General features: G+C 44.3%; 1 protein-coding gene across 2 annotated transcripts in view; it reads left to right on the top strand.

Moving 5' to 3' along the window:
• ankfn1 (ankyrin repeat and fibronectin type III domain containing 1) overlaps positions 1-19,215 on the top strand; it is a 137,555-nt gene extending 118,340 nt beyond the window's left edge. For both annotated transcript variants that reach the window (XM_041973998.1, XM_041973997.1), the window contains exons 20-27: positions 2,290-2,456; positions 7,322-7,493; positions 10,742-10,910; positions 11,799-11,965; positions 13,905-14,127; positions 14,200-14,392; positions 15,605-16,366; positions 17,926-19,215. In XM_041973998.1, the coding sequence (XP_041829932.1) occupies positions 2,290-2,456; positions 7,322-7,493; positions 10,742-10,910; positions 11,799-11,965; positions 13,905-14,127; positions 14,200-14,392; positions 15,605-16,337 (1,824 nt within the window). In that variant the 3' untranslated portion in view covers positions 16,338-16,366; positions 17,926-19,215. The remainder of the gene's footprint in view (positions 1-2,289; positions 2,457-7,321; positions 7,494-10,741; positions 10,911-11,798; positions 11,966-13,904; positions 14,128-14,199; positions 14,393-15,604; positions 16,367-17,925) is intronic.
• The last annotated feature ends 1,464 nt before the right edge of the window (positions 19,216-20,679 follow it).

The following is a 20,679-nucleotide window of genomic DNA, read 5'->3' as shown; positions in this document are numbered from 1 at the left end:
ACTAGTCCTCAGCCTCCCTCTTTGAGCTTATTGTGTAGCCTCTGAACTTTGGACCTGGGGTGGAACCTCCATGCATGGTGAACATCTTCCATGTTTTAACATCTGTGGTCTGAACTTCCTCTTTTGGCCAGCTTATTATCCCAGCAGGGTGTTTGATCCCTGACAGGGCATCGCTGGAATTTTTCCAGATCTTGTTCTTTACATTGAGCTGACTTCTCAGGACTTACTCGTTGCAGATATGTTTCCTTGTGGTTCTTCATGGTTGCTGTTTTACTTGTAGGTCTCCTCAACATCTGTTATTCTGCCCTCTGGGAGTGCAGCGTCCTCTCTATGGACCACCTTCCCTCTCTTTGTTACCATTCGGCCACATTTCTCCAGTCCAAATGACATTCCCATGTCCCTGCTGTAGATCCTGGTGGTGTGGATCAGTGATGCCCTCTGTCTGGACCACCTTGATGGTCGCAGTAGGGATTGTCCTTAGTGCTGCATTCACATCAGCTAGAAGACTTTCTGGTGCTTCTTCTCTCATTCTTCTAGTCGGTGTCGGGTTGACAGGCTCTCATCTTAGCCACGATCTCATCCCTCAGGTCAGTTGCTCTCTCATTCATCTCATTCATCACTGGGGGCTGGTACCCAAGGAATCTACCGTCCTGACTCCACCATCTGATCTACCGTCCTGACTCCACCATCTGATCTACCGTCCTGACTCCACCATCTGATCTACCTTCCTGACTCCACCATCTGATCTACCGTCCTGACTCCACCATCTGATCTACCGTCCTGACTCCACCATCTGATCTACCGTCCTGACTCCACCATCTGATCTACCTTCCTGACTCCACCATCTGATCTACCGTCCTGACTCCACCATCTGATCTACCGTCCTGACTCCACCATCTGATCTACCGTCCTGACTCCACCATCTGATCTACCTTCCTGACTCCACCATCTGATCTACCTTCCTGACTCCACCATCTGATCTACCGTCCTGACTCCACCATCTGATCTACCGTCCTGACTCCACCATCTGATCTACCGTCCTGACTCCACCATCTGATCTACCTTCCAGTCTCCACCATCTGATCTACCGTCCTGACTCCACCATCTGATCTACCTTCCAGTCTCCACCATCTGATCTACCGTCTTGGCTCCACCTCCTGACCTACCGTCCTGTCTCCACCTTCTGACCTACCGTCTTGGCTCCACCTCCTGACCTACCGTCCTGTCTCCACCTTCTGACCTACCGTCTTGGCTCCACCTCCTGACTTACCGTCCTGTCTCTACCTTCTAACCATTTCCTGGCTCCACCTACTGACCTACAGTCCTGGCTCCACCTTCTGACCTACTGTCCTGGTTCTACCTTGGTGTAGCATTAGCGTGTTGTATCTCCTCAATCTCTAACTGTGATAGCAGCTGGTGTTTGTGGATGTTGGACTGAGCTACGAGTTGTTTCTGTGTCAGTGTAGAATGTGGGTATGGAAGTATCCATATTTCCCACATTGTCTCCATGTAGCCCCGCCCACCATGGTTACTATAGTATCATCCAACAGGGTTCACATCTCGTGTCCAGTGGCGTCTGGTTAGTGTTCCAGTAGCCCATTTCTCACCATGGTACCCTGGTTCCTCAGTCCCTGACGCTGACCTAGTTTGACCCGGCGGTGTCTGAGCCGGTGTGTCTCTCCAGGTGTATTCTGTCCAGGTGTAGTCTGTCCAGGTGTACCTGCCTCTCACCTGATGGGATAGGCTCCAGCTTACATGCAACCCGTAATGTAAGCGGTACAGATGATGAATGAATTTTTATTTATTAATAAGTATTTATTTTTATTTTATTATGTAAATTTATTTTACAAGTATGTAACAGCTCCCAGACCAGCATTGATGTATAAACCAGCGTTTAATTCCAGGTGTATCCAGTTTCCACGTGATCAGAGAAACTTTTCCTAGAAGTTATTTTAAATGTACATACATGTCCATTTCCACATGTGTGGTAATCTGGACTGGCTGAACTGGCTCGCCTCGTCGTACAAACTGAAGTCAGAAAGCTGAATAGGTTCTCCTCCTGACCTGGACACGTTTTACTTTTAAACTGAGAACATAAAACTTCTATAGAAATGTTTGTTGCTTTTTTTTTTATAATTTTGCTAAAACTCTTTTATGTTTTTCATTTTGAGGACCAGTTAGAACATCTGATTGGCCAGTTTTGGCCCCCGGGCCATACCTTTGACTCCCGAGTTACATCTCTGAATAGCTGAACTTGGTCCTGGTTTTGGTTCTGGTCTTGGTCTGCAGGACATTCTGGCATACCAGCGGCGCAGCAACCACCACCTGGCCCCTGGCCTCTACCTGGGCTACCTGAAGCTCAGCAGCTCCGTGGACCAGATCAGAGTCCTGGTGTCCCAACGGACCCCCAACATGCTCTGCCACACCCGCATCCGAGACAACGCCAACGTGTCCAGGTTCTGTCTTAGCACACACACACATTTCAACGCTTAAATCCCTGTTCACATGTTCAGGAAGCTACTGTGTGGCCATCAGCTTCATCTTCATATTCTTGGTGTCCAGAGACCCAGAGACTCAGACACCTAGAGACCTAGAGACCCAGAGACCTAGATACCTAGATACCTAGAGACCCAGAGACCCAGAGACCTAGAATCCTAGAGACCCAGAGACCCAGATACCTAGAGACCTAGAGACCCAGAGACCCAGACACCTAGAGACCTAGAGACCCAGATACCTAGAGACCCAGAGACCTAGAGACCTAGAGACCCAGAGACCCAGAGACCTAGAGACCCAGACACCTAGAGACCTAGAGACCCAGACACCTAGAGACCTAGAGACCCAGAGACCCAGATACCTAGAGACCCAGAGACCCAGAGACCTAGAGACCCAGAGACCCAGAGACCTAGAGACCCAGATACCCAGACACCTAGAGACCTAGAGACCCAGAGACCCAGAGACCCAGATACCTAGAGACCCAGAGACCCAGAGACCTAGAGACCCAGAAACCCAGAGACCTAGAGACCTAGAGACCCAGAGACCCAGATACCTAGAGACCCAGAGACCTAGAGACCCAAAGACCCAGAGACCCAGAGACCCAAAGACCCAGAGACCTAGACACCCAGAGACCCAGAGACCTAGATACCCAGAGACCCAGAGACCTAGAGACCCAGAGACCTAGAGACCCAGAGAATGGGTCCTAAGAAGTCGAGTCTGTTACTGTTTCTGAGGAAATTACAGTAAAACTGAGGATTAATGTTTAACCCCATGCTAACACCATGCTAACACCATGCAAACCCCATGCTAACCCCATGCTAACACAATGCTAACACCATGCTAACCCCATGCTAACACAATGCTAACACCATGCTAACCCCATGCTAACACCATGCTAACCCATGCTAACACAATGCTAACACCATGCTAACATCATGCTAACACCATGCTAACACCATGCTAACACAATGCTAACACAATGCTAACACCATGCTAACACCATGCTAACCCCATGCTAACCCCATGCTAACACAATGCTAACACCATGCTAACCCCATGCTAACACAATGCTAACACCATGCTAACCCCATGCTAACACCATGCTAACCCCATGCTAACACCATGCTAACACCATGCTAACCCCATGCTAACACAATGCTAACACCATGCTAACACCATGCTAACCCCATGCTAACCCCATGCTAACACCATGCTAACACCATTCTAACCCCATGCTAACACCATGCTAACACCATGCTAACCCCATGCTAACACCATGCTAACCCCATGCTAACACCATGCTAACACCATGCTAACAGTTGATCACCTGCAGCAACTATATTATTTCTAAACATTCATGTTTGACCCAAAATACATTTTCAGTCTGGTTTTATGACCATTAGGCTCTAAACTTTGAGAAACAGTATAAAATAAACATCACGGTTCTGTTTTATTAGTTTTTATAGCAGGTGATGTCTGTCATGTCTCAGTCCTTATGAAGATGCCCCCCCATCCCCAAACAATCTGATGCTTGTCTACTGCCCCCTTGTGGATATAACAATAATACATTAATGCCTTATATTAATTAAAGACTTCACATTAAAAAAGTTACATTTTTCCCATTTTGGGTGGGGTTGGGCTTCAAAGGTTTAATATGCACTGATGTGCATGTGGCGTACTGAAGTGCTATTTGAAATAAGAGAAACATCAGCAGACACATCTTGTTAACAGTTCAATGACTTTTGTTTTTAGACATTTGCACAGAGCTTGAACTTAAATTTTCCACTATAAAACAGATAAAAACTAGAGCCAGTTTTTCCGTTACTGAACCTCCAAGATTTCACTCTGCTGTACAAAAAACTGCCTGCACCATACGACAGCCAGCCTGAACTAATTAACCTAGTATTACTTGCATGCAAACATGATTAAAGCGTAGGAAACTGAGTTTTAGTGTGTATTACCGTTTTACTACTCAGTGATATATAAACTAACGTACATTTTTTTGTATTTAACACCTTTGAAGAATAAAAAATCCCAAAGTGCTTCACAATAAAACACAGAACACAGAAAACATAAAAGCATCCACCGAGTCGCAAACACAACAAAATAACTGTCACTGCCTTTGCTGACCAACTTTCTTATATTTATAAACTTATCTGTAATTTGCTACAGAAAGAAACACGGTAAAAGTTTTTTTCTGGATTCAAATAAAGACAAAAGTTTCTAAAGTGTCCAGAGACTGCAAACCTGCGGTGAGGGTGCCACAATTATGTATAAAAGCAGCTTTCACTAAATGTTTGGTCTTTCCAGCATGAAGGAGATGCGGTTCATCACTTTGGTCCATCAGAGAGAAGTTTAACAAACTTTTCTCAAAGACAGATTAGAAAGAACTTCAGTTTTTCAGCATCTACAGAGCAGAATGTTAGAAAAAGGATTCAGGAAGTCTAGAAAAATCTGGAAAGGACAATCTCTGAAATATGGGGGACATCAGTGTTAATGAAAGACTTCATCTGCGTGAACTTTGAACTTTTTCTGTCCTACCAGGACATTTTTCCCTTAGTTATTGGCCACCAGTATGGATGTGTTTCCCCATATGGGATGTTTTTGTAAGGATATATTTCTCTTTAAAATTTTCTTAAATATCAACAGGACACATTACCAGTTCAAGGTTTTCCACTTTTAATGCTAAAATTTTTTAATCAACTTCAGTCCTGAAAAAAATGACCAAATACTTGTTAAATTTTTTTAATATGGGAAACAACCTTTTTTTCTTTAAGAAAAATCAGTGACATCATGTGACCAAATTAGCATTTAATGGGTTAATATGGTTTAATAATTACATATCTGGAAGCTTTGATTAAGATGGAAGTTGATCTGAAGATTACTTCCTGTAACAGTTTTTGTGAGGGGACTTTTTTCCATTAATGACCCAAAATGAATCTGACACTGTTAAAAAAACCAACAAAAAAACTGCATAAAAATCAATTTGTGGGTAATTTGTGTTTTATTTGTTTTGATTTAACTGAAGAAAGATTTAACAGAGTCCTGGCACTTTAACAAACTGGAGTTTGGACATTTCATTTGGGTGGAACGAGGTGTAGAACTGAATATCATCTGCGTAGCAGTGATGAGAGAAAATACAAATACAATAAAACTGAACCATGTGGCACACCACCATGGACCCGATAAGGGGGAGATCGGTAATGAGAAGTAGCAGAAGAGAGCCAATCCAAGTCAGACCCTGATCTACCAACCAGTCTATCGCGTAGGATGTGATGGTCAACCGTATCGAAGGCTGACGTAAGCTCCAACGTAAACTCTCTTTGGCTGCTCCTGATTGGACATTACCATCAATTTAAGCTCTCTGATTGGTGGAAAGTTTGACAGGAAGTGACATCATTTCCAGGTATAAATAGGTCTCTTAGCAACATAGTAGTGATAATGATCTTTTTATGACGTATAAATACACTACATCACTGAATAAAACTACATTTAGTGGCTGGATTGTAAACCTCCTGGACGGGACAGAAATGCCTGGAAAACTTCTGTAGATCATCTAAAGGGTAAAATATCCATCACATTTACCCCACAGAGCTACACACCACCGCTGCTGGTGAAGGAAATAGACCTCAGGGAGACCTGCTGGAGGTTTAGGGGTTAAAAAGTCTCATAAAAGGAAGTGGATGGAAGACAAAGGAAACACGACTCTATCCAGCTTCTACTGCAGCAGGTTCTCCATCTGGTTCTGGTTGGTAAATACAGGGAAGTTGGTCAAACTGAGGTTTTGTTCTAGTTGAGTTTACTGCCTTCATCTGTTCCCTCCAGGTCACATCCACCTGCCTGCCTGACACGCATTACACCCTCAGCCTGCATGTGTGTGTGTTTCTGGACATCCTTGTGTGTCCCGTCCAATCAGATTGTCTTGGTGCAGAATGTTTCTGCCGACTGTCTCAGGAATGTCTGAACTCTTGACAGAGCAGCGTTCCCACTGGAGGCCGATTGGAAAGCTGGAAAATCCGTCCAGAGTTAAACAGAAGGTGCAATGATTGACTGTGAGGACCCGAAATTCAACCACACACAGCAGTAGGAATACAAAGAAACCAGATTTATTGAGCAAAGGGGCAAGAGTCCGACAAGACTTAAAGAAGCCGTCTAGTCCTGGAGGGGGAAGGTGGGGAGCTGAAAAAGTCCAAAATCCAGAGTCAAGGTCAGAAGGCAGGCAATGGTCAGATGGAGTACTCATCCAAGACGACAGGCGAGGCTCGGAGTCCAGAACCAACGCATGGGTCAAAATCCAGAAATCCAAGAAACCAGGCAAGAGGAATCCGACAAGGGCAATGCAAGAGGGGTAATCCAAGGACGAAAACAGTAGGCAGTCTGGAGACAGCTGAAAGCTGGATCTCAACTTGGCTGATAATCTGGCAGAGAAGGAGAGACTGAAGAGAGATTAAGTAGTGCAGAGAAACCAAGCAGCAATTTGGGAAACCCAGGTGGGCTGAATTGGACTGATGAGCCTGTCAGAGCAGGAACTATGGCAGAGGCAGAGTATCAAAGAAACCCAGGTGAGCTGAACCTACCGATGAGCCCGGGCAGCACAGAGAACATGACAGACGAACGCTGTTGCTGTGATGTTGTTTTTTAACATGAATCCACGTCATACCCAGGCAATCACAGGTCACCGACCATGCGATGTCACTGAGAGGGATAAACGAAACTGCAAATGTGTCCGTCGGCCTGGTTGCCATGGTTACAAGATAACATTTCCCCTGATGCGCCTGAACGCCTCACCAGCGGATAGTTCAGGTGAACAGTGTGTTTGTTGTTTCAGGGAGGAGTGGGACTGGATCCAGACGCTGGCGGCTGCAGGTGAGAAGGATCGCAGTGAGGAGGACAGCGAGGAGGCGGAGCCTCGGGCAGGAAGCCACGCCCCTTTACTGTACTACGAGCTGCAGACGGCCATCAAGTCCCTGCTGAAGCACATGAACCTACCTCTGCACCAGGTATGCACACCTGCAGCCTGACTTTAGGAATCAGCTGGTCAAACTACATGAGCAGTCCACATCCTTCAGAAAATAGCTTCATCTGGATCTAATCAGGATTTACAAACGATTCAATCTGGTTTTAACTGCGTTTTACTCAGTACCTGCCTGTCCTGGACCAGGACTCCCCTGTAAAAGATGTTTCTAATCTCAGTGGGAGTTAAATAAATAAATAAATAAAAGATTTAAAAGAAATTTTAACTTAGAAATCTAACACTGAAACAATACTAGCAATGCATCAAAACTGCATCCATGTAGATGAGGTGACTGATGGTGGCCCATTCCTGAGTCGGTGGCCAGTCTGTTGATTAAATGGCTGAGGGGGTTCAGGCCTATGCAGAGCAGATCCTTGGTATACTACATGTGATGGAGACTTGTGCAACTGGCTTGGAGTTGCCTCCAGGGTGGTCTGCCACAGCCTCATTGAGTTAGTAAAGAAAGGTTCTTCGAGTGTTGATCTCATACAGCTTCAGGCTTTCCAGGATCATGTATGTGGCATTGGGTCAGAGGCTTTCTGGTAATCAATCAAGGCAGTAACAGGCTGGTCTGCCTGGTTTTACAGTCTCAGGTGACAGTTCTACCAACCAGCAGCTGGTGTTTGGCTCCTCTGGTACTTTTACCAAAGTCTTCCTGTGTCTCTGTCATGTCCTTATCCATGTGCCCACTTACCTTATCTTATCTTATCTTAGCTTATCTTAACTTATCTTAACTTATCTTAGCTTATCTTAACATATCTTAGCTTATCTTAACTTATCTTAGCATATTTTAGCTTATCTTAACTTATCTTAACTTATCTTAGCTTATCTTAACTTATCTTAGCATATTTTAGCTTATCTTAGCTTATCTTAACTTATCTTAGCTTATCTTAGCATATCTTAGCTTATCTTAGCATATCTTAGCTTATCTTAGCTTATCTTAACTTATCTTAGCATATTTTAGCTTATCTTAGCTTATCTTAACTTATCTTAGCATATCTTAGCTTATGTTAGCATATCTTAGCTTATCTTAGCTTGTCGTAGCTTATCTTAGCATATCTTAGCTTATCTTAGCTTATCTTAACTTATCTTAGCTTATCTTAACTTATCTTAGCATATTTTAGCTTATCTTAGCTTATCTTAACTTATCTTAGCATATCTTAGCTTATCTTAACTTATCTTAGCATATCTTAGCTTATCTTAGCATATCTTAGCTTATCGTAGCTTATCGTAGCTTATCTTAGCTTATCTTAGCTTATCTTAACTTATCTTAGCTTATCTTAGCTTATCTTAGCTTATCTTAACTTATCTTAGCTTATCTTAGTATATCTTAGCTTATCTTAACTTATCTTAGCTTAACTTAGCTTATCTTAACTTATCTTAGCTTATCTTAGCTTATCTTAACTTATCTTAGCTTATCTTAACTTATCTTATCTTAGCTTATCTTAGCTTGTCGTAGCTTATCTTACCTTATCTTAACTTATCTTAGCTTATCTTAGCTTATCTTATCTTAGCTTATCTTAACTTATCTTAGCATATCTTAGCTTATCTTAACTTATCTTAACTTATCCTAGCTTATCTTAACTTATCGTAGCTTATCTTAGCTTATCTTAGCTTGTCGTAGCTTATCTTACCTTATCTTAACTTATCTTAGCTTATCTTAGCTTATCATATCTTAGCTTATCTTAGCTTATCTTAACTTATCTTAGCTTATCTTAACTTATCTTAGCATATTTTAGCTTATCTTAGCTTATCTTAACTTATCTTAGCTTATCTTAGCTTATCTTAACTTATCTTAGCATATCTTAGCTTATCTTAGCATATCTTAGCTTATCGTAGCTTATCTTAGCTTATCTTAGCTTATCTTAACTTATCTTAGCTTATCTTAACTCATCTTAGCTTATCTTAGCATATCTTAGCTTATCTTAACTTATCTTAGCTTAACTTAGCTTATCTTAACTTATCTTAGCTTATCTTAACTTATCTTAGCTTATCTTAACTTATCTTATCTTAGCTTATCTTAGCTTGTCATAGCTTATCTTACCTTATCTTAACTTATCTTAGCTTATCTTAGCTTATCTTATCTTAGCTTATCTTAACTTATCTTAGCATATCTTAGCTTATCTTAACTTATCTTAACTTATCCTAGCTTATCTTAACTTATCGTAGCTTATCTTAGCTTATCTTAGCTTGTCGTAGCTTATCTTACCTTATCTTAACTTATCTTAGCTTATCTTAGCTTATCTTATCTTAGCTTATCTTAACTTATCTTAGCTTATCTTAGCATATCTTAGCTTATCTTAACTTATCTTAGCTTATCTTAACTTATCTTAGCTTATCTTAACTCATCTTAGCTTATCTTAGCATATCTTAGCTTATCTTAACTTATCTTAGCTTAACTTAGCTTATCTTAACTTATCTTAGCTTATCTTAGCTTATCTTAACTTATCTTAGCTTATCTTAACTTATCTTATCTTAGCTTATCTTAGCTTGTCATAGCTTATCTTACCTTATCTTAACTTATCTTAGCTTGTCGTAGCTTATCTTACCTTATCTTAACTTATCTTAGCTTATCTTAGCTTATCTTATCTTAGCTTATCTTAACTTATCTTAGCTTATCTTAGCATATCTTAGCTTATCTTAACTTATCTTAACTTATCTTAACTTATCTTAGCTTATCTTAGCATATCTTAGCTTATCTTAACTTATCTTAACTTATCTTAGCTTATCTTAACTTATCGTAGCTTATCTTAGCTTATCTTAGCGGCTTTATTCGCATCTCACGTCCAGTGGCGTCTGTTTAGTGTTCCAGTAGCCCATTTCTCGCCATGGTACCCTGGTTCCCCAGTATATATATGTATATTTATGTAGATATATGGGTACACACACACACAGACACACATGTATATATAGCGTCGATGGATTCCTTTACATTCCCCAGAAACCTGACTGTCGGCTTTCTGAAGCAGTGTCAGTGTTGAAGCTGTGGAGCAGAAGCTGAGGATGATGATGGATGGATGTGCGAGAGGATGAAGGACAGAACTCATCCTCCTCCTCCTCAAACAGCAGCTTCCAGCAGCTACTTGGCAGCTTTCAGAGCCTCATGCTCCGACACGAGCGAGGGTGTTCGTGTTTCATGGAGCGTGTCAGCGCTGCGTGTCACGTTTATGCTCATGGTTTGGTTTATGACTGGGGGCGTGCACGTAACCCAGCTGTGTGTGTGTGTGTGCACAGGCCCAGGACTTTCGTCTCTACAGTCAGGAGGTGGTGGAGCTCGGCCATGGCGTCTCCTTCCTGCTGCTGCTCCCGGCTGCTGATGATGTTTGCTCCGCCCCCGGACAGTCCAACCCCTACACCCCTCTATCGGGGTTCCTCTACCTCCCGCTGCAAATGTTTGAGCTCGGTAACCACACACACACACACACACACACATGCTCTCACAGACACATGGTCATGGTAAAGCTTTTCTTCCAGAAGAAAAACCCTGATGCTGAGGCTGAAACAAATTCCAGCTCTGGAGAAGATCCACGACAAATACTGATGATAACAATAAACACTTTGTCCATTAGAGGCTGGAAATCATTTCCTTCATCATGACGATGAGGAGCAGACGAAGATAGAACCACCAGAGTACAGGTTCTGTAGGCGAGGGAGAACCAGAAGGAGAAGGATGGACAGACCTGATCCAGCCCCAGACCATCAGAACCCTGATCCAATCCCAGGCCATCAGAACCCTGATCCAACCTCAGACCATCAGAACCCTGATCCAATCCCAGTCTATCAGAACCCTGATCCAATCCCAGACCATCAGAACCCTGATCCAACCTCAGACCATCAGAACCCTGATCCAATGCCAGACCTTCTCAGATTTTCCTGCTTCAGTAAAGGCGTCTGATAACTGGAGGTTCTGCTTCCCGTTCTACTTCTAGAACCTTTAGGAACCTTCAGTAAACCTGCAGTCTGAGAGTGAGGCTCTGATGGGAAACCTGGAACTCTGAGAGTTTTAAGATCAAGTGGATCTTGGTCACTAAGAGTTTTATATGTGAGGAGAAGCATTTTAAATTCTATTCTGGATTTAACAGGAAGCTGAAGAAGGGACGAATATGAAATATGATCCTTTGACCCTGAGGTTTATTTCCTCATAAATGTGTCTTGCTGGGTCAGGCCAGTCTCCAGCTTCACTCTGCAGGTTTATGGATTCATTATTTTAGATGTTTTCTGTCTGGATGAAGGAACCAGAACTCTGCTCTTTACTGACGGAGATCTCCTGGTCATTTCTGTCCTCCCTCAGTTCACTTCTGCACCTACAAGGAGAAGTTCATCAATCTGTACTGCCGCCTGTCCTCCGTCCTGGACCTGGACTCCCTCATTACCCAGCAGGCCCTGCGGGAGGCCATCACTAACAGCGAGGTGACCACAGCCAAGCACAGACATCAGCTAATCCTGGACTACATCCAGGTGAGAACCAAGTCAGGTTTGGTTCAGATTATGTGTGTGCGTGGTGTCTTCAAGTCAGCAGCTCCTTCAGCTTTGACTCAGAGTAAAGTTTAGACATGAGTTTATGAAAACGTCTCACCCTAACCGAGCCCCGAGACACCTAGTAGGTTTGTGTCAGACATGTCCTCTATCAGACACGTCTCAGACGTGTCCTCCATCACTTGTCGGGGGGGTTGGGGGGGCGTTGGCTGTGGACTTCCTCTGCCTCCTTCTGTCTGGATGCATGGCCGTTCCTGCAGCCTTCTGTTTCGGTTCTGGTCTCTGTAGTGGCTTGCCCGGCAGTAAGGGATGCCGTCAAGCTGAAGAAGGAGTCCTATCAGGCCTTTTTGGCCAGTGGGACTCCAGACGCAGCTGATGGGTATCGGTGGGCTAAGTGGAGCGCAGCTTCGGTGGTCGCTGAGGCAAAAACTTGGGCTTGGGACGAGTTTGGAGAGGCCATGGAGAATGACTTACGGACAGCTTCGAGGAGATTCTGGTCCACCATCCGGCGGCTCAGGAGGGGAAAGCAGTGCTCCGTCAACACTGTGTACAGTAGGGATGGGGGGCTGCTGACCTCGACTCGGGGCGTTGTGAGGCGGTGGAAGGAATACTTCGAAGACCTTCTCAATCCCACCAACACATCTTCCGATGAAGAAGCAGAGTCTGTGGTAGCTGGTGCTGGCTCTCCTATCTCTGGGGCTGAGGTCGCTGAGGTAGTTAAAAAGCTCCTTGGTGGCAAGGCCCCAGGGGTGGATGAGGTTCGCCCAGAGTTCCTTAAAGCTCTGGATGCTGTAGGGCTGTCTTGGTTGACACGCCTCTGCAGCATCGCGTGGACATCGGGGACAGTTCCCCTGGACTGGCACACTGGGATGGTGGTCCCCCTCTTCAAAAAGGGGGACCGGAGGGTGTGCTCCAACTACAGGGGGATCACACCCCTTAGCCTCCCCGGTAAGGTCTATTCAGGGGTGCTTGAGAGGAGGGTCCGTCGGATAGTTGAACCTCGGATTGAGGAGGAGCAGTGTGGTTTTCGTCCCGGTCGTGGAACAGTGGACCAGCTCTACACCCTCTTGGGAGTTTGCCCAACCAAATTACATGTGTTTTGTGGATTTGGAGAAGGCATTCAACCGTGTTCCCCGGGGACTCCTGTGGGGGGTACTCCGGGAGTACGGAATGCCGGACCCGCTTATACGAGCTGTCCTGTCCCTGTACGACCGGTGTCAGAGCTTGGTCCACATTGCCGGCAGTAAATCAGAATCGTTTCCAGTGCGGGTTGGACTCCGCCAAGGCTGTCCTTTGTCACTGATTCTGTACATAACTTTTATGGACAGAATTTCTAGGCGCAGCCGAGGTGTTGAGGGGATCCGTTTCAGTGGCCTCAGGATTGGGTCTCTGCTCTTTGCGGATGATGTGGTTCTGTTGGCTTCATCGGGCCTTGACCTTCAGCTCTCACTGGAACGATTCGCAGCCCCCAGGGAAGACCCAAGACACGCCTGACGGACTACATCTCTCGGCTGGCCTGGGAACGCCTCGGGATCCCTCCGGATGAGCTGGTGAATGTGGCCGGGGAGAGGGAAGTCTGGGTTTTTTCTGCTTAGGCAGCTGCCCCCGCGACCCGACTCCGGATAAGCGGAAGAAAATGGATGGATGGATCAGTAAAACAATATTATTTCTATGGGAGAAATGTATCCATTTTTTTTAGTTTCTGGAACACTGCAGCCTGTTACTACCAAAAGTCACGACACAGTTCTCCTGATCAAGCTGCATGTTGTGATGTTTGAGTTTTTCCTGCAGAAACCAGAGAAACAGAATAATTAGCAGGTTTGTTCAGATTTACTTTACTGAACATTTACTGAATATTTACCAGAAAAATAACCAGGATGTGTATAAGAAGTGTTTGTGGGGAAATTATGTGTGTGTGTAGCAGCTGGACGAGGTGCGGCGTGACCTCCGTTGGATCACGGACGCCCTGCAATACGCCCGCTACAAGCAGCCCCGCGGCGGCGTTCCCATCACCTGCCTGGTGGACGTCACCGCTCCAGAGAGCGACTCCGGCCAGCAGAAGACTGACTCCACTTCCTCCACCATGGATTACCTGCCAACGCCTTCACCCTCACCTGAACACCGCCGAAGGAAACCAATCAGTGGTGAGTATGACTGCACAGACACACATACACACACACACACCTAGAAGCCTCATCCCGACCTCTTCCCAACAGAACCTTTGCTCGGCTCCGATGAAGACGGGTCCTCCGAGGTGTTCCTGCCCACTGACAGTGACTATGACTCCAGCGACGCCCTGAGCCCCCGCGAGCTGGACCTGCTCTACTCTCCGGGTCCAGATCTGTCCCAGCAGGCCGTTCACTCGCTGGGCGGCAGCGCCCCCGACGTCCTGCAGGTTCACGAGCTCAGGTGACTCAGAATTCATCAGTGTTCCCTTCCAGACAGCTTGATCCGGCTTAGGTTCAGATTAACCTTTAAAACTCCAGATCTCCCCGAGGTCTATCTCTTCCACCATCATCGGTGTCTCAGGAACGGAACTGCGTCGCTCTGTGGGGTCAGTTGTGACCCTTTAGGTCAGGGGTATTCAACTAAACTTTAAAGAGGTCCAGTTAGAGAAAAACGTTAGGAGTCAAGGCCCGGGAGATCATGATGACTATGTGTTAGGGCTGGGCACGTTAACGAAACGATTAATTAACGCCGTTCTTTTGTTTTTTTTAATCACGCGTTGTTTGTCTTTTTTTTTGCTGGCCGCTGGTTTTGATGACAGAAATATGTCTCCCTTCCCTGCTGCAGCGGTGCGTCTGATGGAATCAGGAGAGAGCGGGTTTATTAAAACCCCAATAGGCTCAAAAACAAGTCTAAAAAACCCACAACTGATGATATCTGCAAGAGACTTAACAGAAAAACAACAAGCGACTGTGCTGCTTTTCTCTGGCGCCGTCGCCTGTATCTCTGCTTTGATCTGGCTGCCAGTTTACCGCCACACCTGGAGCCTCACGCCCTGATTGGCTGAGGACATCACGTCGAACGGCTTATCTCACATGCAACTGGTTTGCTACCGAGAAGACTGCAAAACTTTTAACTCCGCGTCCATATGGAACAGGTTCTGGGTCCAGATCAAACGGTCTGCTTGTTAGTGTCCTCTGCTTTAGCTGATCTACAGAAGTTTTCCAGCATTTCTATCCCTTTCAGGAGGTTTACAATCCAGCCACTAAATGTAGTTTTATTCAGAGACTCTATCTGGTAAATCCACAATGATCCATGATAACAGCATTATTTATCACATTTCACCATAAAAACATCACCATCACTACTATGTTGCTAAGAGACCTCTATTTAGACCTGGACATGATGATGAAGCCACTTCCTGTCAGACTTTCCACCAATCAGAGAGCTTAGATTGACGGTAACGTCCAATCAGGAGCAGCCAAAGATCATGTCAGACCAAAAATAGTAAAAACAAACAAACAAAAAAAACTAAAGGAGTTTTAAGGGATCAGCTGTCATGTTTGTCATGTGACACCACAATGAATTCTCATGTTAACGGAACCTGAATTCATCCGAATATTCCAGAAACATTCAAGTGTGAGAATTAACCTGATTACTCTGGCTTCCTCTCAGGTACAGTGTTTGCCCGCCCACAGACGCCCCCACCTCCCTCTCTCCATCCACAGACTCTCCCCTCTCTGCCCCTAGCCCGCCTCACCCGCCCCCTCGCTCCAGGACCCTCCCCATGTCCCCATCTCTACCATTGTGCCCCAGGTCCTCCAAAGATCTTTCCCTGTCCTTCCCCCTGTCCCCGGCTCTGTCTGATACCACCAAGTCTCTGGAGGGTCTCTCCCTTTCCAAAGAGGGCACCGCCCCCCTGAGGACCCCCCCTAACCCCCCAGCTAAACGCAAGCTGCTCTCCAGGAGCCATCGGGGCCAGTACTTCAGCGGGCCCCAGCGCTGGCTCAAGGGCCACAGCGGAGAGAGTTTCACCGGATCTCTTTCTGAAGGCGTCTACACCAAACAGCTGGACCCTGACCTGCCTTCACCGGGGGACCTGCCCTCTCCGCAGGGCACCACCTTTGTTAGCCACGCCTCCTGCATCCTGGAGAGCCGCAAGGGCCGACACCGCAAGCCTCCACCCCACGTTCGCAGGATCTTCGTGGAGCCTTGCAAGGAGCAGTCGTCGGAGCAGGAAAGGAGAGGCTGCGAGGAGGGGGAGGTGGCCGCAGGTGTGTCGGTGGTTGTAGCTGAGGCAGAGTCTAGAGGAGAGGGGGAGGATCCCGAGGAAGCCGCCACCCAGGATGTGGACTCAGATGACCAAACCAACGCCCAGGTGTCAGAGATCCTCAGCAGCACACTGTAGTGTCGCCATGAGGAGGCAGCCAATCACAGGTCAGTATGCACAGCACTTCCTGCCTTCATTAACTTTCATTAATTATTATTCAACTTTATTTCTGACACATCAGTCCAAAGCAGCTTAAAACAAACATGATGGCTGCATGTGCTCAGAATAAAGCCAGAAACAATGAATGTTTCCTTGAGTTTGAGTCTCATTTGTTAAAACTAGAAAGACCTTGTAGAGTTGTGAAATGTATGGGACACATTGTGAAGGAGGTCCAGCACTTTTCAAAGGTTTGTCTCCTTTAGAGAGTCAGCGTGCAAACATTTCATCATTTCTACACGTGCACAACATGAGGACATGCCTATAAATCCATGCTGCTCCATGCTTCACAACAGCTAGATATCTGTGTTGTTTGGAGACTCTTGTGTTGTTACATAAATAGATTATATATGTCACATGTAAATGTTCATAACAACATATATGTCACATGTAAATGTTCAAAACAACATATATGTCACATGTAAATGTTCATAACAACATATATGTCACATGTAAATGTTCAAAACAACATATATGTCACATGTAAATGTTTAAAACAACATATATGTCACATGTAAATGTTACAAAACAACATAAATGTCACATGTAAATGTTACAAAACAACATATATGTCACATGTAAATGTTACAAAACAACATATATGTCACATGTAAATGTTACAAAACAACATAAATGTCACATGTAAATGTTACAAAACAACATAAATGTCACATGTAAATGTTACAAAACAACATATATGTCACATGTAAATGTTACAAAACAACATATATGTCACATGTAAATGTTACAAAACAACATATATGTCACATGTAAATGTTACAAAACAACATATATGTCACATGTAAATGTTACAAAACAACATAAATGTCACATGTAAATGTTACAAAACAACATATATGTCACATGTAAATGTTACAAAACAACATAAATGTCACATGTAAATGTTACAAAACAACATAAATGTCACATGTAAATGTTACAAAACAACATATATGTCACATGTAAATGTTACAAAACAACATATATGTCACATGTAAATGTTACAAAACAACATATATGTCACATGTAAATGTTACAAAACAACATAAATGTCACATGTAAATGTTACAAAACAACATATATGTCACATGTAAATGTTACAAAACAACATAAATGTCACATGTAAATGTTACAAAACAACATATATGTCACATGTAAATGTTACAAAACAACATATATGTCACATGTAAATGTTACAAAACAACATAAATGTCACATGTAAATGTTACAAAACAACATAAATGTCACATGTAAATGTTACAAAACAACATATATGTCACATGTAAATGTTACAAAACAACATATATGTCACATGTAAATGTTACAAAACAACATAAATGTCACATGTAAATGTTACAAAACAACATATATGTCACATGTAAATGTTACAAAACAACATATATGTCACATGTAAATGTTACAAAACAACATAAATGTCACATGTAAATGTTACAAAACAACATATATGTCACATGGTGACACATGGTTTCTCTATGTGTCTCTACCACAGAGATGATCTGCCAGCAGCCCTCCGACCTCCACAGATTCTGTACTAAAGCTGCTGGCTCATCTGCCACCCAAGGCATCGACTGTTACCCAGAAAACAATCAATGCAACCAGAAAAAGGCATCGCTTCTCCCACACGGAGGTTTGCACACGACTTGGCACATCAACCTGAAGAGGTTCAGATGGATCGTGGTTCTTTGAAATTCAGCAACATTTCTGTACAGATTTCTTTTGGCCTCATCCTCAGCATGAAGTGAATGTACAGTTGGATCTGTTTGTTCGTGGTCTCCTGTGGTGACTTTCTGTTGTTCCGACCAGCTCCTGTCAGCTCGTAACGTGGACCAGTCGGCCTGTCGTCAGCTGTATATTTGATGGTTTAAATACAGACCACTGATGTATTTTTGTATCTCAGATGGAGTTTGACATGAGTTGTGTTTTGTTAGCATGACGTAGCTTGTAGCCGTTGTCTGTTCAGGACGAAGCTTCATGTCCTGGTTGTGGCCCCTCGAGGTCCAGCATGAAGACGTCCGCCGGGGTCCGGTCTGCAGTGGGACCCGGTTGTGGCCTCTCGAGGTCCAGCATGAAGATGGGGTCCCATCCGGTTGTGATGTGCTGTTTTGTTGTTTTTTGTACAGCTTCCTCTCGGTTATTTCACAGCCGCTGGTGTTTTTTTGTGTTTTATTTTTACTTCCAACCTTCACCAAAAAGACTGCGAGCATCTGATTGGATGAAAAAGAAGAACGATGACGTCTCTGCCAACCGAGAGCTGCCTGAATGTGCGCAGGTTCCTCACACGTATGCACACAATTTTAAATTTCATTGTTAATATTTGCACTTGCAATTATGGAATAAAAGCTAATTGAATATTTGATGCAACGGGCATTATACAGGGCAGCTTCTATCAGCACCGACTGGATCGGCATGTCAGTGTGAAGTACGGACTTGCAGGTTTGTTCATGTCTGAATGTGTAACCGTGATGTCCAAGAGTTCAGCTTTCCAGACTTTCTCGTACCACATGTTTCTGCTGCAGCTGTGTCTCCATCTTTATGGACACTTGAATTTTCTTGTTGAGATGAAACAACTTTCTGACTCGTAAGAATGATTGACAGCTCAAAGTTTACGAATAAACCCAGAAAAGAAATTTCTCTTTCAAACCTCGGCTGTTTTTTATTGGAGAATGTAGATGTATAAAAGGTTTTCACCCCGCAGGTCCTTCATGTTACTGAAAACCGTCTCGATGTTTCCGAGTTCGTTCAGCCAGAATCTACTTCAATAAACTTTATTTTGAATCCATATTTTCATCTGATTCATTATTCAGTGACTCAGCCAAACCAGATCCGACGTGACCAGAACTTCAGGTTCAGAGGGACGAATCTCACACCAGCTAATGTCAAACTTCTCATTTAACATATCTGTTTACGGCCTTTTGTCCAGCTAGTAGAACATTAACCAGTTAGCTGGTTAGCTTGTGGCAGACGTGGGGGCTCGGGTCTGGGACTTGGACTCGGATCACACTGAAGTTGTACAAACAGGGACTTCAGACTCGACTCACACTCGTCTCTTGAATAAACTCTTATTGTTTTATTGATGTTACTGTGAGATTTGGTATTGTTGATGTTGGGATTGTGGGCATGTGGGTGCTTTGTTACAGCTGGGAACCAAATCCACAAGAACATATTTTATCCTGCTTTTATGACGTTTGTGAGTTTTTAAGCCTCACATTTAAGTTTAGATGTTATCACACAGGTATCTACTGATATCAATGATATCGATACCAACGCTGGTATCGATATCATTGATATTTGGATGGATCTGCCCACCAGCTCCTCTCTGTCTCTAACGTAATGTCACACAAACACAGATGAATTCAAGCACCAGCCCCGGTGAGCTCATCTGTGGCTCCACCTTTCATTCTCCGCCTTCACCCACCTGGAGAGGTCAGTCACTGTGATATGAAGCTAATGTTAGCATCTATGTTAGCAACTAGCTTACTGCCACAGTGGTGTAAACATTAGCTTGTTACTACCTTTGTACTAGAAACATAACTTTTCTAAAAACATGAATAAAAAGGTTAAAAAGTAGATGAATGGACGGACGTCTGAAGGACTCCGACTAAAGTTGATTTATGAAGCAAGTTCTGACCCACTGTGAGGGACCCAGCTGGTCAAGAAGAAGTATTTTTATGTTTTTATTTCATGTTTAATAGTTTAGTTTTATAGTGCAGACTAATCGGACTGGTCTGTGAAGCTCCAGGCCTGCAGCACAGTGCGTGTTTGAGTCCGGAGGTGTTGAGGAATCTGCTGCCGTGTGGGAGGGTGTGAAACAACTGGAATCTCACACCAAGTCTGGCAGAGAGTTTTCCCGCAGGAGGACTCGAGTCGTCCTTCCAGACCAGGAGAACGCTGCCCGTTCAGCCTGGAAGCTGCAGGGAGGCTGAGCCAGCCTTCAGACCAGCGTCATGCTTCAGATCCATCAGGAACTGGCGGGTCCAGCGTTCACTGGTCTGGAAAATCTTTGGTCTGCCGGGTTTTCACCTCGAACTGAGGAGTTCATGATGCTGGAAGAGCGATGTAAAGTGTATCAGACATGATACATACAGCAGTAAAGCGTTTACACACACACGTGTGTTTAGGTGGTGGGAGGAAGGAGGTAGTTTCACCCTTAATGTTTGTTCTAGAAAAACAACAAAAGGCTTGTTTCTATTTAGTTTTGCTTGGATTTGTTTTGGACCAAACAGTAAGAATCAATGTTTTTACC

The sequence above is a fragment of the Melanotaenia boesemani genome, chromosome 21, assembly GCF_017639745.1.
Source record: "Melanotaenia boesemani isolate fMelBoe1 chromosome 21, fMelBoe1.pri, whole genome shotgun sequence".
In the NCBI taxonomy this organism is placed as follows: Eukaryota; Metazoa; Chordata; class Actinopteri; order Atheriniformes; family Melanotaeniidae; genus Melanotaenia; species Melanotaenia boesemani.
This window is presented reverse-complemented; position numbering and strand designations above follow the sequence as displayed.